The sequence below is a fragment of the Eptatretus burgeri genome, chromosome 2, assembly GCF_056783735.1.
Source record: "Eptatretus burgeri isolate ZD-2024b chromosome 2, Ebu_testis_v1, whole genome shotgun sequence".
NCBI lineage: Eukaryota > Metazoa > Chordata > Myxini > Myxiniformes > Myxinidae > Eptatretus > Eptatretus burgeri.
Window position 1 is genome coordinate 146,405,872 of NC_140962.1, and position 22,443 is coordinate 146,428,314.

At 42.8% G+C, this 22,443-nt stretch overlaps 1 protein-coding gene across 1 annotated transcript in view; it reads right to left on the bottom strand.

Moving 5' to 3' along the window:
• The window catches only part of LOC147033460 (semaphorin-3A-like), a 226,025-nt gene extending 203,864 nt beyond the window's left edge, over positions 1-22,161 (bottom strand). Inside the window, exon 1 of the mRNA XM_085871648.1 lies at positions 22,075-22,161. Coding sequence (XP_085727774.1) covers positions 22,075-22,084 — 10 coding nt within the window. The 5' untranslated portion in view covers positions 22,085-22,161. The remainder of the gene's footprint in view (positions 1-22,074) is intronic.
• Between the last annotated feature and the right edge of the window lie 282 nt (positions 22,162-22,443).

Below are 22,443 nucleotides of genomic sequence, written 5' to 3' on the forward strand. Positions count from 1 at the left end.
CTCAAAGATAATGGTAGAGGTGCTGACAGTTGGTGATATCCATCGATTCCAAAAAAAAAAATCGATTAAAAACATTTTTTATGTCATTGGTATTCCAGATGCTCAGATTATCATACATTTCCCCATAGTCATCAACATATAACCAAATTAATTAACATTTTCAGCTTTTGGTGTAATTACACAATTATTCACTCTTCATTTCTTTTTTGTTTCACCATCCAAGTCACGAAATACTTACCCTATTTAATAATTATTCCAGACATTGAAACCTCAAGACCTGTGATTAATAATAATAATAATATGAGTAACTAGAAAAGGTACCCGGCACCTGGCCCCTCATCCCACCCCTTTCACTCCATCCTCCCACCCCACACGCAACCCTCTGTACTCCCACCCTTCACCTCCCTCCTCCCATCCCACCCTCTGGATTCCCACCCCTTCCCCATGACAGGTGGTGGCTTGAGTGTTTATACATTATGAATTGTGAAACAATGACCGTTTAGAACCCCAAGTAAGGTGTATCATGGTTAAAGAAAGTGATCCTATAAACTTTTGTCGTGATTAACCTTGTGAGCTCAAAGGAGAAAGCAGCCATAACCAAGCAGCTTGTAGAGTGCTCGTTGAGTGGTTAAGCACTCAAGCAAGCACTCCAATGAAACGGTTGATAAGGAATGTTCGGCTTGGCAGGCGATTAGCGATCTATACAGCGAAGATCATGCAATTGATGAAGAGCGCTTTATCATAATTATTTTTGTTGCACTCAATGAAATTACACTTTAGGCACATTCCATAATCCTTTCCTCATTCAATACAATTTTTGAACAGTTGAAGACAAAGTTGAAGTTGAATGCTTTGGCAATTTGTAAATATGGAAAAGGAGGGATCACAGCCTTACTTTCCTCCAGTAAATACATAAATGCGCTTCGTTAAAAGAATCTAGTGGATTTCTTAAAATTTTCTGATCTCCAGATTTTGACAGTTTTTTTTAGTCCACCAGCTCCAATCCTCAAATCTGAAGACAGATTTCGATTATACATTTTAATTAGTCCGTAAGAGGTCATTGTGGAAAATCACCAAAGCTTTTATGAACAGGCTGAAACAAAATGGCGGACTAAGATCCCCCACGAGGTGAATGCAGGCTGACCAAGGGTAAGCCTGTTTTTGGTTTAAAGTTAATAAGCCCGTTAATTACCTTCAAAAGGGGGTGTTTAACTTCATCCAAATACTCAGTTTCCATCCATGCACTCCATAGGAGTTCCCTTAGTATGCATGGCTGCTAGGTTTCATAGTCTTGGAGTTATGGAGGACACACACACACACACACACACACACACACACACACACACACACACACACACACACACACACACACACACACACACACACACACACACACACACACACACATTTATTGTTATAAATAATACCAATATACACAGACATTTGAATAAAGCTTGTGAAATGTAAACAATCATTTTAAATTAAATTATACTCTAATCAAATGTTTTATTGTTTATTAAATGTATATTTCGGAATATTACATATTTACCTACACATTTAAATTGTGTTTTTAGTCTATCGCTGAAAATTTGGCATTCTGGAAGGCATCTCTTAAGTACATTGAATGAATATGAAAGTGAAAGAACAAATGAATTGATAAAGAAGTGAACCTTCTCAAATACTGCATTTGACATATTTCATAATAGTGGGGCAACTTCGCTAAATATAGCATAACAATTGTGCATTTTGTGAGGAAAGCACCAAATTTGGCACACTAGTAGCCTATAATATTAAGAAAAGATTTGAATATTGAGCCACCTCAAAATTTTTGATGGCAGTGGAAAATGGCTGCCACAGCCATCAGCGGCTGAATTTGAGATGGCCCAATATCCAAATCTGTTCATAATATTATAGGCTACTAGTGTGCCAAATTTGGTGCTTTCCTCACAAAATGCACAATTGTTATGCTAAGTTGCTCCACTATAACGAGAACGGCACTCCGCCAGGCTGAACAGTTTACATTTTGTATCCCACTGATAGGTCAGATCTGGATCCGGACCTGAACCAAAATCGAATCGACTTGTTCTTGTTAACCAACTCATCCGCTGAGTTTTATCAAAATCCATCCACAACTTTTTGGAACGTCATTTGATCCCAGTGTCTCTCAACCTTTTTTGTCCCACGCCCCACTTTGATTTTCAAAAAAAATCGTACGCCCCACCATGATTGGAGACACTACAATATATACTACATATGTATTCAAAAGGCTTTATTAAAACTTTATTGCAAATTTTATTCAATTGCTACTCACTTCAATGGGAGCCTGCCCTTGACGCTGGCTGCAGATTTGTTTCATTCGCGGAACCAATTTTGTCAGTTTCAGCCTTAAATCACCACGTTTCGTGATTTCCATTCGATTTCTCTTAGCTTGCAGCAAATCGGCAACAACACTAAATCCACATTCGACTAAATAAGATGATGGAAAATTTATCAATACTTCCCTTGCAAAAGTAGTCGAGTTTGGGTATTTCTTTTCTCTCTCCTCAGACAGCCACATCATGGTTCCTTTGATCTTGAAAAGAGTTTTCACAGACGCATCTTGTTGCAACTCGCATAACTCCTCTCGGTTTTGCTCTGGTACTTCAGATAAATCCACCAGAAATGGCTGAGTCAACCAAGAAGGGAACTCATAGCAAAGCTATGAAAGTGATCATATATTTTATTCATTAAATCTGAATCCTCATGCCCCACCAAAATATTGCCACGCCCCACCTTGAGAAACACTGTTCCATCCAGTATATAGTTTTTCCCCATCTCTCAATGGTGAACAATCACCTTAAAATTTTTTTTAAAGAAATTCGTATCTGGATCCAGATCTTCACCAAAATCTAAACATTTCGTCCTTGTCACACACATAGTCTGTCCACCAAATTTTGTCCAAATCCGTCCAAAACTTTTTGAGATATTCTGCTCAGACAGACAGACGCTCAGGGTGAAAACATATAACCTCTAGACCTTCGGTGGCGGAGGTAAAAATAAGGAAACTTCGAAATGCTCTTACATTCAGTCTAAAGTACCACTCATAAAATTTAATAGGAATCTGATGGGAATCTCATGAGATCACGCAAAAAGGTCAATGAAAGATTTGGGGAGGAAATAAATAAATATTTATATAGTATTATAAACCTTCTCAATGCACAAAAAAGTTCAACTGGACATCGATTTTACTCCGATGGACCTTTTTGGACGAAATGCAGGTAAAACCGACCTCGGGCACCTGGAGCTGCGCTGGAGGCATCACCTGGTGTTCGACCGTAACTTCACCATCGAGAGACAAAAAAAAAAAACAAAAAAAAAAACGGGGAAACACCCTTTCTCTCCTCGTCGGGCACTTCTCGACAGCAGAAATTGATGGTGGACAGCTGCTGGACAGGCCTCGACGTTGTAAAGGAAAGCGCAGGAGGCGGGTGGACATATGTCAGTGTCGGAGGAAGCGTCAGACTTGGTGAAAAGGAGGCGGTGGAAACTTGTCAACCCCTCCCATCAGAGTGAACAAACCTTTTTGGACTGCCCAGCACCACCCGAGACCTGGACAACGACAGATGAGAGCCGTGTGAAGTTTGCCCGTGAGGCTCTCACGTGCCCTGGAGGCTGGACGGGACAAACATGTGCACAACGGTGTGCTGTGACGTCAAAAAGTTCGGAAAACAATCGTAACGCCTCCACGAACTGTCAATCAATAACAATGTTAACAATACATCGATTTATTATGTACGCACGGGGTTGGGGACGAAGAGGAGAAAGATTAACAAAACGAGAGGTGAGGACGATGAGTGAAGAAGTTGTAAAAGTTCTCGCAAGAAAGATAATTTCAAATTGTATAAACTTAAATCTATCTATAATTCCAGCAATCTCTGCGAGTCTGTCTGTCTGCAACCACTGTTTCTCGACAACCCCTGTCCGATCTAATTGGAACTTGCCAGGTATATTGTGAGGGCCCTGTGGATGCGCCTTTTCAAGGTTTGATATTAATCGGACAAGTGCTTCCCAAGTTATGGCCATTTATTTACCAAACCAATGACAGGACACGGTGCTATGACGTCACAATGCTTCTTTGTCGTTTGATATGACATCACAATTGACTCTGGGGACCTGAGTATGTGCCTTTTCAAGGTCTTTTCAAGGTACGGCCATGCACTAGTATTAATAAATACAAAAAAAACCAAAAGTTTGGGACTTGTGAGCAAGAACAACAACAACAACAAAAAAATAATCCGCCAAATTTTGCGTACGTACTAAATAAATGTCCCCGCCAAGAGGTCGTTCATCACTACTGGGACATCGGGGACACACACGACGAGGCGGTGAGTGATTCCAATAGCTGGGAGTTCACTGTGGACGGGTCAGCGTCCAGTTGCAGGGAAAGCTACAGAGCATGAACATGATATAATGAATGGTCCGTGATTTGCCAACAAGAGGATTCCATCATGTTCACGTGTTTGGCTGTTAGGGCCAAGTTTTATTTTCTCTCACAAGAACGATGATCAAGCACTTACCCCCAGGGGGAAAGAGCACTCAACCCGGGTTTGAAATGATTTTAAATAACTCTGCGGTAATAACCGCACTCTTGGCATCACTCGCTGTATTCTTATGAAACAGAGAGGGAGAGAGAGACAGAGAAACAGAGAGAGAGAGAGAGAGAGAGAGAGAGAGAGAGAGAGAGAGAGAGAGAGAGAGAGAGAGAGAGAGAGAGAGAGAGAGAGAGAGAGAGAGAGAGAGAGAGAGAGAGAGAGAGAGAGAGAGAGAGAGAGAGAGAGAGAGAGAGAGAGAGAAAGAGAGACCACTATGATGGAGTGGAGCTGAAAAAGAATGAGGCAAGGAAATGGAACATGACCAAGCAGAGATAAGGGCACACAATGGTGTTGGCAGGATGGCCTACAGCTACAGGTATGCACACTCACCTCTGAGCTGTCTAGCTTGGGCTCCAATCCCAACCGAGATAGAAACTCTCTTCCTGGTGTTTGACAGGCAGGGTGATTCATGAATGCGTGTGCTGTCCCTTGGATGGACGTCGAACTGGGTGTCCCGTCTGTTAGCATGAGTTGGTGGACGTTAAACATCCCACGGAGTTAAACGTGAAACGTCTAGGCGAGTTCTTGCAACCCCCCCCCCCCCGGTTATTTTTCGCTGCGTCTTCAATTATCAATCTTATTGATGGTTTACTAAAGTCTGAATACTTCGATCATGATCGGGTGAATCAACTTGTTAGTAATACTGCATATTCTGGTGGAGATAATGTTTATTTTTTTATCATTTATATTCAGAACTATCACGTATAATGTGCATCAGCCAATGGAGAGGGACGCGAGCTCATGCACTACCTGTGTGCACCTGCAACCCGTCACAGACAACGACGACTCGCCATCTGAGCGCAATTGCAGAAGTAATACATCAGGCTCATAACATATGCGCAGGCTGCTCATAATTGTCCAGGAAACCTTTATAAATCCCACTGTTGCACATTTCACACAGCTGGAGGGAACCGCACGCGCGGGCTTTCGCAACGTGATCTCATTTCACCGTATGACGTCACGGCAGTAAAAAAGCCACATTTTAACTTGCGTGTAAAATTAGTCAACAGGCCGTCCGACGCATTACAGGGCGACGTGTCAACTCCAATAAAAGTTCCTCCAATAAAGCATTTGCACGGAAAAGCTCGAACGCCGTTGAGTGACGCCTGGAAATTCGACCCAAAGATTTCTTTTTCGCAGAAGTAAACCTTCACAGCAAATAAATCCGATCCCTCCGGATGACTGATTCACAGGTGTGTTCTACATCGCACACTCGTGTTGTTTAAGGGCGCTGAAAAGTTCCAAACGTTTTTCCCCCAATTTCCCACCACTTGCCTTCCAAGAAACCATTTGATCCACAATGTCCGAGATGCACACAAGCATACATTATCTGTCGGTCTAGACCTCCAAAAATACTGGATGTGCAACTTCCTAATGCTAATGGGGTGTCTGTTCCACGATCTTAATCGTCACAAGGATACACACAAGGAAGTTTGGCGAACGAGGAGACCATTCGGTCGATCATGTCTGCGCTGCACCAACCCCAGTATCCAACCAATACCCCCATACTTGATTCCAGGTACCTGTCTAATTCCCATTGAAACCAGCTATTCACACCCTCCATTGCCACTACCTTTCCGGGAAGACCATTCCATGCAATAACCACTCTGCGGCAAAAAGACCCCTGCCTTGAAACAGTCCTAACTCTCTCTCTTATCTACCCTCAAACTACGGTGAAATTAAGCAACGAAACAAGGAACGGCGATGGATTCCTGTGATTGTTCGGGCTTCGAGACGTCTTCCAGGTGAGCGCAAGAGGTTGGAAAGGAAACTGCTGACTTCTCTTAGTCATTCATACAAGCCGACTTGGGATGACACATCGATATATTTAACCCAGCAGGCTGATATACTGGAAGCAGACGAAATGAACCATCCGTGGGACTGTCTCCTAAACCGAGGAAACCATATTGCGGGGAAGTTTCCAAAAACATCGACAACTTGGCTCAACGTCAGCTGGAAATACATCACCTGGTTTATTGAACGTCCATCTGAGTGACGGCACACACACCAAAATGACAGGTTATGGCTGGGTCGAGATTCAAACCCAGGCTAGCCAACTACAGAGGTGAGTGTGCATACCTCTAGGCTATCCTTCCAGCCCCAGAGACAGTCCTGTCAAACTCCCCTTCCACAACCCAGGCCCAGTAATCAGTTGACAAATTAATGTACTCCAGGCAGTTAGATATCTGGAGTTCCCATTACAAGTTTCAAACAGCAGATGCTCTTCGTGTGACAGAATCATATTATTCTCGAGCCACCAGTGGCTCCTCAACCGCTCAGTTACTCCATATGGTATTTGAGACACTTCTCTCCATATTACATAATCCGACACATTCGGCACCAAATTATTCGGCAATTCTGTAATGTGGACACGCCGTGGGGAGTGAAATAGATGACCTCTGTCACACCTAAGGTCTACTGCGATTCATCACCAGCTTGGATATCCTGCTGCTCCTTCACAAACTGTGGCCAGACGTCATAAAAGGTCATGGCGACTTCCGAACTGGCCATTGCGGTAAGTTCTCTGGCCGTGTCATCGTTTGGCTGAGTGACAGAGCCGCGGGGGTCAACAAGTGGTCAGGAAAGAGCTCGCCATTCGTCACGGCCACCGTATTAATAGCTAGACCCCCCCCTTTTCCCCTGAGGGTGTCACATTTTTGGGCGCGGCGTGGATTAAACGCCTACTATGTGGGAGCTCATAGATCGACCGGTGCAGCCTCACTATGGTCTGTTACTACACAAAGTGACAAGAGGGCAAACACCTTTTCATGTGAAGACTGACCTTTTGCATTTCATTCCAAACTCTCCAGGGGGTAAGGTCAAGACCGACAGCAGAGATTTCACATCTTTAACGCAACACTTTCTTGAACTCATTGCCGCTAACAGATAATTGACTTCAGGCAAGTAAAGCATGCAAGAGGGCTAATTTGGCCCACAATGTGTTGGACTTGAATCCAAATAATTCCATGTAGTGCAGGTCATAATCATAAAAAGGATAAAGCAGAGAAAGGAAGACTAGTTATAGTTGCCGAAGAAGTGTTCACCCCACTCCAAAGTTTTCACATTTGGATGCCACCTGAGCCTATTTCATAAATAAATCTTTCAAATCAAATTTAATATCTAGCGTCTTCACAAACTACTCCAAAGTGATAAACTTTAAAAAAGCAGATAAAATGTGAATGAGTTAAATTAACAGAGAAAATCAGATGATTCTCAGTTGTATAAGTATTCAACCCCTTTGTCTAATTAACCCTAAATCATTTTAGGAGCAAATTATTTGTTTGAAATGTTACAAAATTAGTGTAATAGCTTTCATCTGTAATTTCCCCCACTTATCTTCAGAGGTCGAAGGTGCAAATCACTTGGTCAACCAACAAGGCAAACATGAAGACCAATGAGCTTTCCACAGAAGTCAGACATAAAGTGGTGGAGAAACTTTTCAGGAGAGGGTTATAGGAAGATTTCAAAATCACTAATTATCGACTTGAATACGGTGAAATCCATCATTATGAAGTGGAAGATGTATCGTACCACCCAGACCCGACCCAGATCAGGTCACCCATCCAAACTCAGCAGCCGGGCAAGCAGGAAACTGTTTCGTGATGTCACTGTAAATCCAACACTGACTGAAAGAACTGCAAGGCTCTATGTCTCAGATGGGGGGGAGGGGGGGGTGGGTCAGTGTTCATCAATCAACAATATCCAGTTTCTGTCACAAAGCTGTCCTCTATGGTTTGATGGAAGGAAAGAGGCCATTACTGAAAAAGACTCATCTAAACGCTCGTATGGAGTTTGTGAAAAAACATCTTAATGATACTGCACGTTTGTGGAGAAACGTTTTGTGGTCAGACGAGACAAAAATGTAACTTTTTGGTCTAAATTCAAAGCGTTACGTCTGGCACAAGCCTAACACTGCGCTTCACAAGGTCAACACCATCCCTACTGTCAAGCACGGTGGTGGCAGCATCAAGTTATGGGGCATTTCTTCATCAGCAGGGACTGGCAAGCTTGTCAGGATCGAAGGGACAATGGACGGTGCAAAGTACCGGAGAAACCTCGATGAAAACCTGCGCGAGTCAGCCATGAATCTGAAACTGAATCTGAAATGAGATTCATATTTCGGCAGGACAATGATCCGAAGCACAAAGCCAATCTCACACTGGAGTGGCTGGATAATAATAATAATAATAATAATAATAATAATAATAATAATAATAAAATAAATGATCTTGAGTGGCCCAGTCCAAGTCCTCAGTTGAACCCAATTGAACATTCATGGTGAGACTTGAAGATTGCAGTCCATCGACGATCCCCATCAAACTTGGCAGAACTAGAGCAATTTTCACGTGAAGAATGGGGAAAGATTTCACCATCTCACTGTGCAAACCTGGTGGAGACCTCACCGCAAAGATTCGTATCAGTTATTGCTGAAAAAGGTGTTTCCACCAAGAGCTGACCTCAGGGGCTGAATACTTTTTCTACCAGTGAATTTTGATTTGCACCTTTTTTTACAGGTATTCCTGACATGTAACCTCCATTAACTATAACAGGGTTTCTTTTGATCTCTTCAGTTATGAATAAAAATGTTCATTTGGAAACATTGTTTCGAGATAATCCGTAATTCATCTGAATGTGGTATTTTTGGTCGGGAGTGAACACTTTAATAGGCCACTGTATATTTTTTTCAGTTTATAGGTCTGCCTATAGCAGGCTGACCTAGGTGTACCTGCCCTAATGTTTCCTGCCCTAACTCGTCGAACGTCAGGCCTGGCCAACCACTTCGTGAAGACTCGGGCCAAGCTTACCCCAGCCGACCCCACAAGAAAGGTGGGACAACGGTGGCCGTTAACGAAGAAGAAGATGTAGGCCTACATAAAATCAAAGGGTCTTGCAGGATGGCCGAGAGGTATGTGCACTCGCCTCTGAGTTGTCTATCCTGGGTTTGAATCCTGACCCAGCTATAAACTGCAATCCTCGTGTTTTGCAGGCAGGGTGATTCATCAATGTGTGTGCCGTCACTCAGATGGATGTTAAACTGGGCCTCCCATCTGCCAAACATAGTTGGTGGACCTTAAAGATCCCACAATGTCCATCATGAAGAGTACGCGAGTTACCTCCAGCACCCTGAATCAAATCACAAACTCCTGTACCTTAATTCAAATGGCAAGCCTGGTTAGCCAGTTCATCAAAGATTTGGCCCAAAAACGTTCCCATTCGACCGCATAAGAAGATGGAAATAGTTTGGGCCGTTAAACACCTGTGGATGCTGGTTGCATCATTGTTGGAAGAACAACTGTGACACTGATGCAGTGCTCCTGTTTACAGTGAGCTGGTACTCATTTTGCCAACCTCAGATGGATGCCCAGCTGAGTCAACCCACCTAATGATATTTAATGACAAACAGGGGTCGAACTCAAGACCCTAAAATCTTCAGCCAGCTACCTTAACCTTCCAGCCAACACAGTGGTAGTAATCATAAGGAAAGACAAATCATTTCTACTGGAACAGTATTTTGAAAAAAAATATCAAGTTGGTGTCCTTGGACTACTTTGAGCATCTCTTTCTGAGAGCTCTTGGACACCGCTCATTTCCATCACCCTCCTTGTAGATCTATTTCTGCATCAGACACCAACCAGACTTGGTTGTGTAATGGTTGGAGCATCCGTTATCCTTCTAAGCATTAGAGGTTAATGGTTCAAATCCCGTCCCGGTACAACAAAGATTTTAAAATTGGTATGTGCTACTGCTTCCTTGCTTGGGAAGGCAATAGCAAACCACCTCGTGTAACCCTTGTCAAGAAAAAGCTTTGGCAGCACCGACGCTCTGTAAACACTACGGCACATCAAATCAAAACTGACACCAAGACATCTTGCCGAACAACTCGCTTTCCCTTTCCTGATGTAACGATGGGGCCACTTCCAGACGACAAGCTTACCCCCCTCTCCTCGCCCCCAAGTACCATTCCGACAACAACAATAAATCCATGGTGCACAGCATTCGCTTTCATGCCTGACTACAACCATTACATTTGATCCTTCCGTCTTGAGCTGCCTTTTCCATCTCGAAATAAATTACATCGGATTGCAACTTGCAAGTGAAGATTTTGTAATTTATTCGTTTCAGTCGCATTACCTCCCTGCGGACCGTTTGCTGCAGGTAATGCAAGTGGTGGTTCAAGTTGATCGATTTCGGCCCATTTACCTGTACAGTGGGGTTGATAAGATAGCCCAGAGCTATGCACGCTCACCTCAAAGCTGTCTAGCCTGGGTTTGAATCGCGACCCGGATATCAACTGCCACCCTGTTGCTTCACAGGCAGGGTGATTCATCAATGTGTGTGTCGTCCCTCGGATGGACGTTAAATGGAGCGTCCTGTCTGCCGACATTACTTGGTGGACGTCAAAGAGAGCATCGGTGCTGCCGAGACAGTTCCTGGGCAAGCAATGGTGGTATACTGGGTGGTTTGCCATTGCCTTCCCAGCAGAAGTTAGGGCAGGAATTTGGAATTTGTTCAAGGTTCCGATGATAGCTCGCCTGCTCTTCATGAATGACACTGTAGGGTCTTTAATGTACATGCTCCAACTAATGCCAGCAGACAGGATTCTCCGTTTAATGTCCATCCGAGGGACAGCACACACATTGATGAATCACCCTGCCTGTGAAACAACAGGGTGGCAGTTGATAGCTGAGTCGGGATTCAAACCCAGACGAGACAGCTTAGAAGTGAGTGTGTGTACCTCGAGGCCATCCTGCCATCCCCATGGCAATAGAACATAACGATATGCTCTGAATTACAGCAGTAGAGCAATTTTTGTTGTTAGAATTTCTTTTGGAGAATGATCTTACAATGTTTTCCGTAATTGTCATCGTCGTCGTCTGCCTGGTGTTGGCTTAATGGTTAGGGTGGTGGGCGTGGGATCGTAGAATCCTGAGTTCACATCCCACTCTGCTGTTGAATTAATACCAGGTGGGGTTGACTTTGCATGTCATCCTTCCGAGGTCGGCAAAATGAGTGCCAGCTTGCTGGTATCCTGTGTTGGGGTGGCGACCCATCCAGGATTGTGCCCAATAGCCCAGGAGACTGTTTTGGCAGCACCAATGCTCTGCAAAGAGTATGGTCCCAATGGATGGAATGGATGGATGGATCTTCATCATCATCATCATCATCATCATCATCATCATCATCAAAAAGTTAGGTTTTATCATTAGTCATCAGCGAGGTCCTGGATTTGATTATCGATAAAGATCTCAAGACTCATCTTTTATCCGACTATTCAATCTTCGACTTTGGCTCCCACCCAGGTCGATCCACTTTGGACGAGCTGATCCTTCTTCTTTGGAAATGAATGCGGATGCCTTCAATATGTAACAAGAGGTCAAGACTATATCACTGGACATCTCCCATCCATTGGAATCTGTCTGGAATCCTGCCCTGATTTCCAACCTGTCAGCTAATGCTAATGGTATCCAGAGATCACTCTTTGATTACCTATCAGATTTCCTGTGAGCTCGAAAGCTCAAAAGCAGTGGTTGCTTTGGATGGAAATCTATCCTGTGCTTTTCCTCCGGAGGCTGCTGTACCTCAAGGTAGTGCTCTGGGAGAAATCCTGTTATTCATGTACATAATTGGCATGTCTTCATCACTGGGAAATAAATTGTATCACCTTGTAGATGATCTCACTCTGTGCTGGATAGTTGCTCTCCTCTCCACCATGCACACCGCACAAGTATCCCTCTCCGCCAATGTGTGGCGACATAAGGGACTGGTTTTCTACCTGGAACGTGTCTTTCAGTGCAAGAAAGACCCATATTTTCACTTTTCCGAGTGTAAAAAAGGAGGCAAATCTCACGATATTTGTCTGTGGTCAGGCTGTGGGAGAGGGATACACCTTCTGGAACTCCTGGGCCTCACTAACAACTGTAACCTGTCTTAGGTAGATCATATCTCCAAGCTGGTCACCAAAGTCGGTCTCCACTACTGAACTTACCGTAGAGCCAAGTCCTTCCTCTATAGTTCTTAGCTTAGAATTGATTCCAAAACTTTTGCCCAGAGCGTGATGGAATATGTCTCCTCATTGTGGACTGTCCTTTCTGCTTCTTACCTTGCCTGTCCCCACCTGAGACCCCAGAATCCAGCACTCTTCGACCTCCATGTCATTGGAATCTCACGTCAGGAAACTGAATCTCGGAGTCCGCTTCTTGCTTGGTGTCCATAGGCAGATTGGTGTCCTCGTGTGTTTTAACAGCTCCATTCTGGTCTTGCTCCTCTTGCCCTCTCACCATCTCAATCCAGCCCCTGACCATACAGGTCACAAGCAAGACCAACCAGAAACACCTTGTTACCTTTCCCTTCTTAAAACTCAACTCTCACTAACCCTCTTTTCTCATCTGTGTAACTGCCTTCCTGAGTCTGTCATCTCAACCTCTTCCCTGCAGGATTTCAATTCTGCTGCCAACCTCATGGTCTCTCTCATTTCCCCAACTGAGCTTTACCACACTCACCGAGACCTTGTTCTAAACCTTCTCCACCAGCCCCTCTCCTTGTGCTACAGTGCATGCGTTTGTAGTCATCCCACTGTTTTCCCTTTGTCCCCATTTCGTCTGCTGATCCATTGTCCTCTATCTTCCTGCTATTCCAGGAACGGCGACACCTGCATGAGTAAAACAAAGTCCTCTTTTTTTTTCATTTCCAAATTCCGATAATAGATTTGCCACTACGATAAAGGTTGTAGTTGTTTTAATTAAATTAATTAACAATTTGTGCATTTTGAGGTGAAACATCTGTGATTGCAACTTATGTATCCAACGCATTTCTATTGACTTTCAACGCAAGAAAATGGTTCATACTTTAACTTCACATCGCAACATAAGAAGGGGGGGGGGGCTGAAAAAGGAAGGACGTGATTTGCATGGGTCTTTTTTTTTTTCAACAATTTTGGGACATCACGCTACTGATAACCTCCCTGGACCGACAAGTTGGACTTCAATCTTGCAGAATGCCCAGAAGACCACCCTGCATTCATGGGTTGCACTTTTCAATCTCCGAACTAATCAATGACTTACCCCACATAAACCTCTCCAGAGTCCAATTCCCCACAACCAACCCCCAAAATATAATGTACGCATTTTGATCGAGATTGTCATCAGAATTCTTGAAGTCATGAGGAGTCACAAGAGATGGTGTGAGATCCATAGTCCATTCCCATCACATCCGAGTATTTAGTGTTGATTCCAAATTAGTTTGGTGCATATATGTATACATACATACATATCACATACACATACACATACATATACACGTCATATACATTCATCAGGCTCATTCATTGAAAGAAGGAAAGTAACAGGAGGAGGCATGTTAAAACGGTTTAAACTTACAAACAGCAAACTCGCAGGAAATTGCTCTCACCATTAAACCGTAATGGAACTAATTGCCAAAGTTTGATGTTCAGGTGTATTCGAGCTTACTTCAAGTCGGGCAGTTGGCCTTCAGTTTCATTTACTGTGAGTTATCAGTAAGTGCATGCCGTTGCTAGCTAAGGGATTGGAGTGGAGGTTTCAGACGGGTTTGAAAGGGCAAACTCGACAGGTTGTTTGGAGGGAAATTGAATCGAGTGTTACAAGCTCGTCCGCTCGAAAGGAAACCGTGAAACTTGGTTTGAGTTGAACCGAGCCAGCACCTCTCACTCCGAATGGTCCTTTTTTGTGCCGAGCTTTTCCTGCACCTCCTCTACGCTCGAGAAGATGCCAAGAAATGTTGACCACAACCAAATGCCACATCAGCCTATATTCACCATGCTTGTGGCATACGTGTACCATGGTAGTGGCGAGAGATGGAGCACCGCAACAGCAGCAATGAATCGAACACAACAGTACCATTGAGTGAGATCAAAACGGCAAAAAAAAAATCACCAGCAGTGTCGGGAGATCGAGAGCACCAACAGAAAAGGAACTGCATTATCGCAGCACCACAATTTCCACACCACCAGGATCACAACAGCACCCTAACCTAAGCAACACCACTCTAATCATATCGAGATCAAATCACAGTACTGACATCAAAATAGCACCGCCATGTCAATTATATTACAATTTCAGCACCCTTAACCCAGCACTGCAGTATCAACAAAGCACCACATCAGAACCATGAGAAGGACGTCATTGAAAACCATTATGACAGTCCCGACTGAGTATACAAGGCTTACGATGCCAGGATGCCAGATTCAACTCCCTCCTACTGTGTTAATTTGTCCCTTGGCCACCAATGTCCTTGTCCAACATGTAATGTTCGCAAAAAGCACCTTCAGGAGCATTCGACACTGAAAAAACAAAACATGTGCAACGACATCAATACAACATCATCATAACATCATTATGACAGACTGTCCTGTGTTATGGAGCACAGTACCAGCAGCAGCATCAACTCAGCACCAGAGAAACAGCAGCATCACATCCAGCAGGAAATTTCCCCTTTCTTCCATAATACCTCCTCTCTCTGCATATCCAGTGTTGTTGAAAAAAAAGTTCATAGCGGTTCTTTCAATTAAATGACTGCTGACATTTTCGAAATGATAAGTAAGGACGAATACGGAGGGATAATTGAGTGGGATGTATTTTCATGATGGATTGGGAGACGGAAGGGAAATACATTAAGAGATGGATTCATGGAACAATAAAACATTAGGAATTTTATTCGGGAAAGCTTCAAATAAAAATTCTTCCAGGGATTGTGTGTGTGTGTGTGTGTGTGTGTGTGTGTGTGTGTGTGTGTGTGTGTGTGTGTGTGTGTGTGTGTGTGTGTGTGTGTGTGTGTGTGTGTGTGTGTGTGTGTGTGTGTGTGTGTGTGTGTGTGTGTGTGTGTAAGATGGATTTCATGGTGAGGTTCAGCAAGGGATCATAGTGACGTCATGTAGGAAGTGGATTATGAAGTAAAATGTAAAGACGGCTTTCAGGGATATGATTTAGTGGTGGATTAGAAGGAGGGAATGACAATAATGTAATTGGGGTGGAATGTAAGGATTAAATATTAAGAATTTGACTTTTTTGGAGAATGTAAGGATGGATTTTAGGGAAACATTTGGTGAGGGATCATAAGGATGCAAAGAATAGTATTTTTGCATAAGGACACCAAAAAAAATGAATAAATTCATTTTGGGATAGGTTCGAAGAATGAAATTTATGAATTTCGTTTGAAAATAATGGACGATCAAATGGATTAGCCCAACAGCCACAATCTGCAAACATATGATGGTCCTTCAAAATGTTTTCCATGAATTATAAATACTTCTATACTAAAAAAAAACACAAAGTTTCTTGGATTTGCACTCATTTGTGTAACTTTGTGAACACTCCTCATATATATTACATGGTGTTTGAAACATCAATGTTTCAAATTTGGTGTGTGTAAGTAAAAACAAAAAATATAGCAGAACAGCCCATTGATGATGTGAATTGACATTTATTTTGCTTGAGGTTTGCAAAATATAAAAAATATAAAAAAACGCTCCATTTCACATTGAGCGCCGGCACGTGACCAGAAATGAGCAGTGATATCAGAATAAAAATGGGACACGTGCCGAGGCTCAGGGTCTGTTGGCTTGAGGAAGCCGGCTGTGAAGTGGGCGAAACATCGCCTGAGACCTGATCTGCTCTTCCTTATTGCTCAAATTAGTGGAGTTGATCTAGTTTTACTTTTGGTGGGAAGCGCCTTCTTATTACAAAAAAAAATACATATATATGTGTGTGTACATATATATGTGTGTGTGTGTGTGTATATATATATATATATATATATATATATATATATATATATATATATATATATATATACACACACACACACACACGTCATGCGCCGCATAACGACGTTTCGGGCAATGACGGATCGCATATACGACGGATCTGCCAGCTCCATTATAATGGAAATCGGCTTTCAAACTGAACCAATGTTCTCACGTTTACCTTCTAGCAAGTAAATTACCTTTGAATTGAAGAATTCCGCGAATAAATCGTTGTTACAGTCGAAATTAAAACACAAATTTATTTTAAGTGAAGCTTTTTATGTTGTCAAAACAATCGCACTGTTCCGAAAATATCTATCACAATTGACAGTACAGGTGCTCGTTTCTTCATTTGTAAATTATAACATCGATGCAATGATTACGTATTTATAAAATCCAAACGCTATTTATTCACCTTTCTATAATCGATGCGAGAGGAGATAGTAAGCTGCTGCTAACAACACAACACCGATGGCCATCATGAACTGCACAAAGGTAAATCTAACAGTGTCTTCCGTCTCTCTTGGATGTGTGTTACAATTGCCGACAGTATTCAGCACAGTAACAGGTTTGTATCCGAGGAGCAATAGGCTATACTATACAGCCTTGGTGTCGAGGTTTGTGCAAGCACGATGTTCGAAAACGAATATATATATATATATATATATATATATATATATATATATATATATATATATATATATATATATATATATATATATATATATATATATATATATATATATATATATATATATATATATATATATATATATATATATATATATGAATATGATGTTCGCACAATGACGACGTCGGTAAGGACTAAGTCACATTTGCTCTCCAGCGAGGATAAGGCGGCCGTACGCCCTCTGAATTGACAGAAAAGTGCGGTGGCCTCAGAGGGCCCTACGCCGTATGGCAATATTTTACAGGTCGTAAGGTCGCCGTGGAATTATAACGCGGAATTATAACTTTTTTCATTTCTACCTTCGCCGTAGCAATTCGACAAGCCGAAACAAAAGAACTGGTAAAAAAAAAAAAAATAATAACCCATTCGTTACCGTCCGTCTGGCCGCACGTTCGCCTTAGGGCCCACTACGTTCGCCTTGCGGTCACCCTGCGGTCACCCTGCATTCGCCTTGCGGTCACCCTGCGGTCACCTTGCGGGCACCTTGCGTCTGCCTTGAAAATTCTATGGCCGCCGCAGGAACGCCCGAAGGTCACCGTGCGACATCAAATCAAAGACCGTACGGCACCCCCACGTTTTCGGTCTCCACAATTTATAAACACGCCTTGCGGATCTTCGAAAAATAAAAACATATGTGACTGCTACATTTTGTGTGACCGTGGAAATACTGCGGCCACCGTATAATTGCTAGTGGCCATAGATTTTGGAGACCCCACGGCCACCGTGGCAAATGTGACTGAGGCCTAAGTTCTGTGGTCGTCTGGAAGACATCAAATACATCAATATGCATTTGAGATACGTTACACATAGGTTCAAAGCACGTTACTCATAGGTTAGAAATAAGTTTTGGGTACGCTAAACATTACCTTGACGTGTTTCGACTTATGAGTAACTTACAAATAACGTGTGTCGACGTGTGTCAACGATCGTGTATCGTGCCTACAACTTATGGCCAGCGTATGCGGAACGTATGAGTTATACGCTGGCATATGTCGAAAAATTTTCAGCATGCTTAAAATTTGTCGACATGCTCGGCGTACTATGACATATGCCAGCGTGCTTCAGCATGCTCTTAACATATACAAAACTTACCCATAACGTATTCGACGTGTGCCAGCGTATTCGGCAAATTTTTCCTACGTTGGCATACGCTGGCTAAAATGTCAAGGTGTGACGGGGAATGACGGTGATGTTGACACTTCGATGTCTAGTGCGGTTATGATTTGAATCGTCGAGCGGCAGCGTATTAATAGGCTATGCCACGTGATCGTTGGCGATACGCTGCCGAGCGCTATGCATACGTTAGACTACCGTTGGACATACGTTGTGAACGCCGACAACACGCTCAGCATTCGTTGGTATAAGTTATCTATACATTATCGAAACGTTCTGTGTACGTTACTAATGCGTTATGCATACGTCCAACTCGTTAGGAATACACCAAAAATGAAAAAAAAACATCAATAGTTCAGCGTACGCCAGCGTTTTACATACATTTTGATACGTTGCCAGACGCTGGCTAAAACGTCAAGGTGTGACAGCCCCTTTACTCTTTTGTAGTCGACGCTTATGGATGAGTATCTGTGATTCATTGATTCTGTTATTTGGAAGATATCTCCACAGCTTTGTCAAAAACTTTACACCTTTCCAGGTGGCGGGTCTGGGAAACCCATAATAGGAACAGGAAGAACAGTAAACTAGCAAAGCTCATGGAACTCATAAAATCTTGAAAATAAAAAGAATAAGCTTACCCTTGCCAAAGGAATCGAAGCAGTAACCCAATCTCAAAGATGCTAAAAACCACCAAAGAGAAGCTGATGCAAGAAGCTTATTCAAACAGGAAAAGCTCACAGGAGGATATTAACAATGTGTGTGTGTGTGTGTGTGTGTGTGTGTGTTTATATATGTACATAGTCTTTATATATAGTATGTAAAGCTCATTATATTATAACCACTGACTCACTGACCATCCTTCCATCCATTAGGACCATACTCTGTGCAGAGCATTGGTGCTGCCAAAGCAGTCTCCTGGGCTATTGGGCACAATCCTGGACGGGTCGCCACTCCGACACAGGATACCTGAAAGCTGGTACTCATTTTGCTGACCTCAGGAGGATGACAGGCTAAGTCAACCCCACGTGGTATTAATTCAACAGCTGAGCGGGATTTGAATTCAGGACTCACTGACTGACTGACTGATATTAATGTTTGGTTCCTTTTGGGAGACGTAGAAAGCTGAAATTTCGCTTGCCGACAGACATGGAAGTTGACACACTAGTAAAAATCACAGAACCATTGGAAAGCGTCCGTAAATGAAAATATAAATAAATGACCAAAATAAATAGAAAAAAAAATGCAGGTCAGCGACCTGAGACAATGGGGAAGGGAAGTAATTTTGAGTGCCTATGGACATCGAAGCCGACAAACCAGGAAAATCACAGAACTGTCAGAAGATGTACATGCAAAAAATTGAAACACAAATCCTTTATATAAATTTGTATCACGGAGCACCACTCCAAGTGCGAAGGGTATTACAAGTCTCCACCAGATGCAGCACAGTATTCCCATCCCCGCGTTTTCCAGTGCAGTGAGGTGTTTTGAATTATAAGTGGAAGGTATGTTTTTGCTCCATGCACATAACCCTAGTTTTTTGGGTTTTTTTGCCTTTGCAGAGCAGTCAGTTGCCTATACAATGCCAAAATAAAAGTATGCATCAGAAGAATGTGTTTCATGCTTGCCCAGAGGGCAGGCACTCTGCTAGTATACTATAGTATCTTCTTTAATGGCCACAATTATTCCTACATTATTGTGGGGTTGGCCAGGGTATATATATATATATATATATATATATATATATATATATATATATATATATATATATATATATATATATATATATATATATATATATATATATATATATATATATATATATATATGTTGTTGTTGTTGTTCGTCTTTCGGCTGCTCCTGTTAGGGGTCGCCACAGCGGATCATCCGTTATGATCCGCGTACTGATTTGGCACGGGTTTTACACCGGATGCCCTTCCTGACGCAACCCTGGTTGCCTCTTACGACACAGGGATATGGATTGGGTTTCGCCATGATTCTGGGCTGCCCTACATCCTCTCATAGCACGGCCCAGCGCAAAGCCCCGTCCTCAAGCGATCCTCCAACTCAAGCCTCCGAGTAGTCAGATTACAGGCGCACGCCACTACGCCCGTTTATATATATATATATATATATATATATATATATATATATATATATATATATATATATATATATATATATATATATATATATATATATATATATATATATATATATATATATATATATATATACATACAAAGACAGATGTTACACACACACTCAGCCAGCTCATAAGGCATCATGGAGTCTTTAACATGCATCAACAACTCGTGCTGGTAGAGAGATATTCCAGCACATTGTCCATGCCTTTGACAGCACACAGATTGATGCCTTGCTCTACATGTGAAAAAACTCGGATGGCAGATTACAGCTTCGTCGGGATTCAAACTCAGGTTGGTAAGCGAAACAGAGAGTGCACTTTACCTCTGGTCTATACTGTCAGCCTCAAAATGTTTATATATATATATATATATATATATATATATATATATATATATATATATATATATATATATATATATATATATATATATATATATATATATATATGATTATATGTATCAGATACGGAAAGACAGATTAAAAATTAGTGAATTTTGATGTCACAATATCGACAAGAGCTACCAAAAAATGTTGTCTATTTCAATCATAAAAGGAGTGATTTACCCAGATTTTTTTTTTGTCCCCCTCCAAATGTCACTCCATTTTTACCGCATGTTGGGACATTTTTTTTTCCACTTGTTTTACGAAGTGGGCCATTTTGTCTGTGGAGTGGAGTGCATTTAATGGTCCGTGCAATAAGCGATAGCGATCCACGAGTGTCCACAATGCATTTCGTTATGGGGTTACGCATTCAAGGAAACATTTCAATGTCTCTCGATCTCTGCGCAAGTGAAAACAACCACCGGACAACATGACTTCGCCGACAAATGTCGTGTCCACCAGGCCATGGGAAATGTGTGTTGCGAATGAAAATACAAGAATTCTGCAACATAATACCAAAGTTGTTCCAAGAAAGTGGGTAATCGGAACTTTCTTGTCGTAAAGTAAAACTTCTCCCAGAGACGGAGTTAAAAAGTTGTCAAGGCTAATTAACCTATTGGAAAATGTGGCGGCGCACTTTGTACCAGAAATAATTGTGTACGATGTCTATCAAGTGTCAACTTTTATATTCCCAGCTCCCCATGCAAGATTTTGTTTGTGGACGCAACAGGATATACCCAGGATAAATAGGATTTTTTGTAAAAGGCAAGGAGAATCAGGATCAGAGAGACCCCCTGTAAAAAAAGCGGTTTTGAACTTTCTTCGGAATTTGAGAAACCGGAAAGCCATGGAGGAAAAGGCGCCCCTTTTTTGCCATGGGGGGGTTCGAGGCGGACCCCGCGGCAGATAGCCAGGTATATAATGGGTTCACCAAGCGAAAAGGTTCCCGCTGTTCATAGTACAAAGGCTCCATTGAGTGCCTAATGGGAGTCCGTTTAACGGCAGGTCCCGTTCGTGATGGCTCAAAAGCTCGCTTCATGCGGGGCTGGACGGGTCGTCACACTCGGGAGGGACGCCGGGGTGAACGTCGTGAAAACGCGGCTGAGGTTTCTCTTAATAGGTCACCTCGAGCCCTCAGAGGTCCATGACTGTCTCACGTTACACTGTGTGAAGGTCTCTGAGTGTTATATCTGCAATACCTTAGGACCATGACATACCTTATTCATTCTCTCTCTCTCTCTCTCTCTCTCTCTCTCTCTCTCTCTCTCTCTCTCTCTCTCTCTCTCTCTCTCTCTCTCTCTCTCTCTCTCTCTCTCTCCATCCCAATGTCTCACCTGCTCTCATAAGATGCCTTTACACGCGACGGGACTCCCTGCATTCCACCTGCCGCACGCTCTCCAGATCCAGCTCACACTTTGAATGATCTGGAGCACTATTGTACAGCCCTCCCGCACTGGGAAGAGGACAGCCCTCCATCCTTGTATCAACCCTCACATCACCCCCTCCCCCACCCCCATACCCCCCCCAAACACCCCAGCAACTGCCAGCACACCTGTTTGCTCTCGGGATGCGGCGAGGCGAGACATCCATGGCCACATGGAGCTCCAGGCAGCGCAAAGCGAGGGGAAAGTGAGTGAGGCAGCGACAAGATGCGAGAGAGAGATGAGACACAGTCAGCCTGTAATGAAGAGACCGGTACTAGA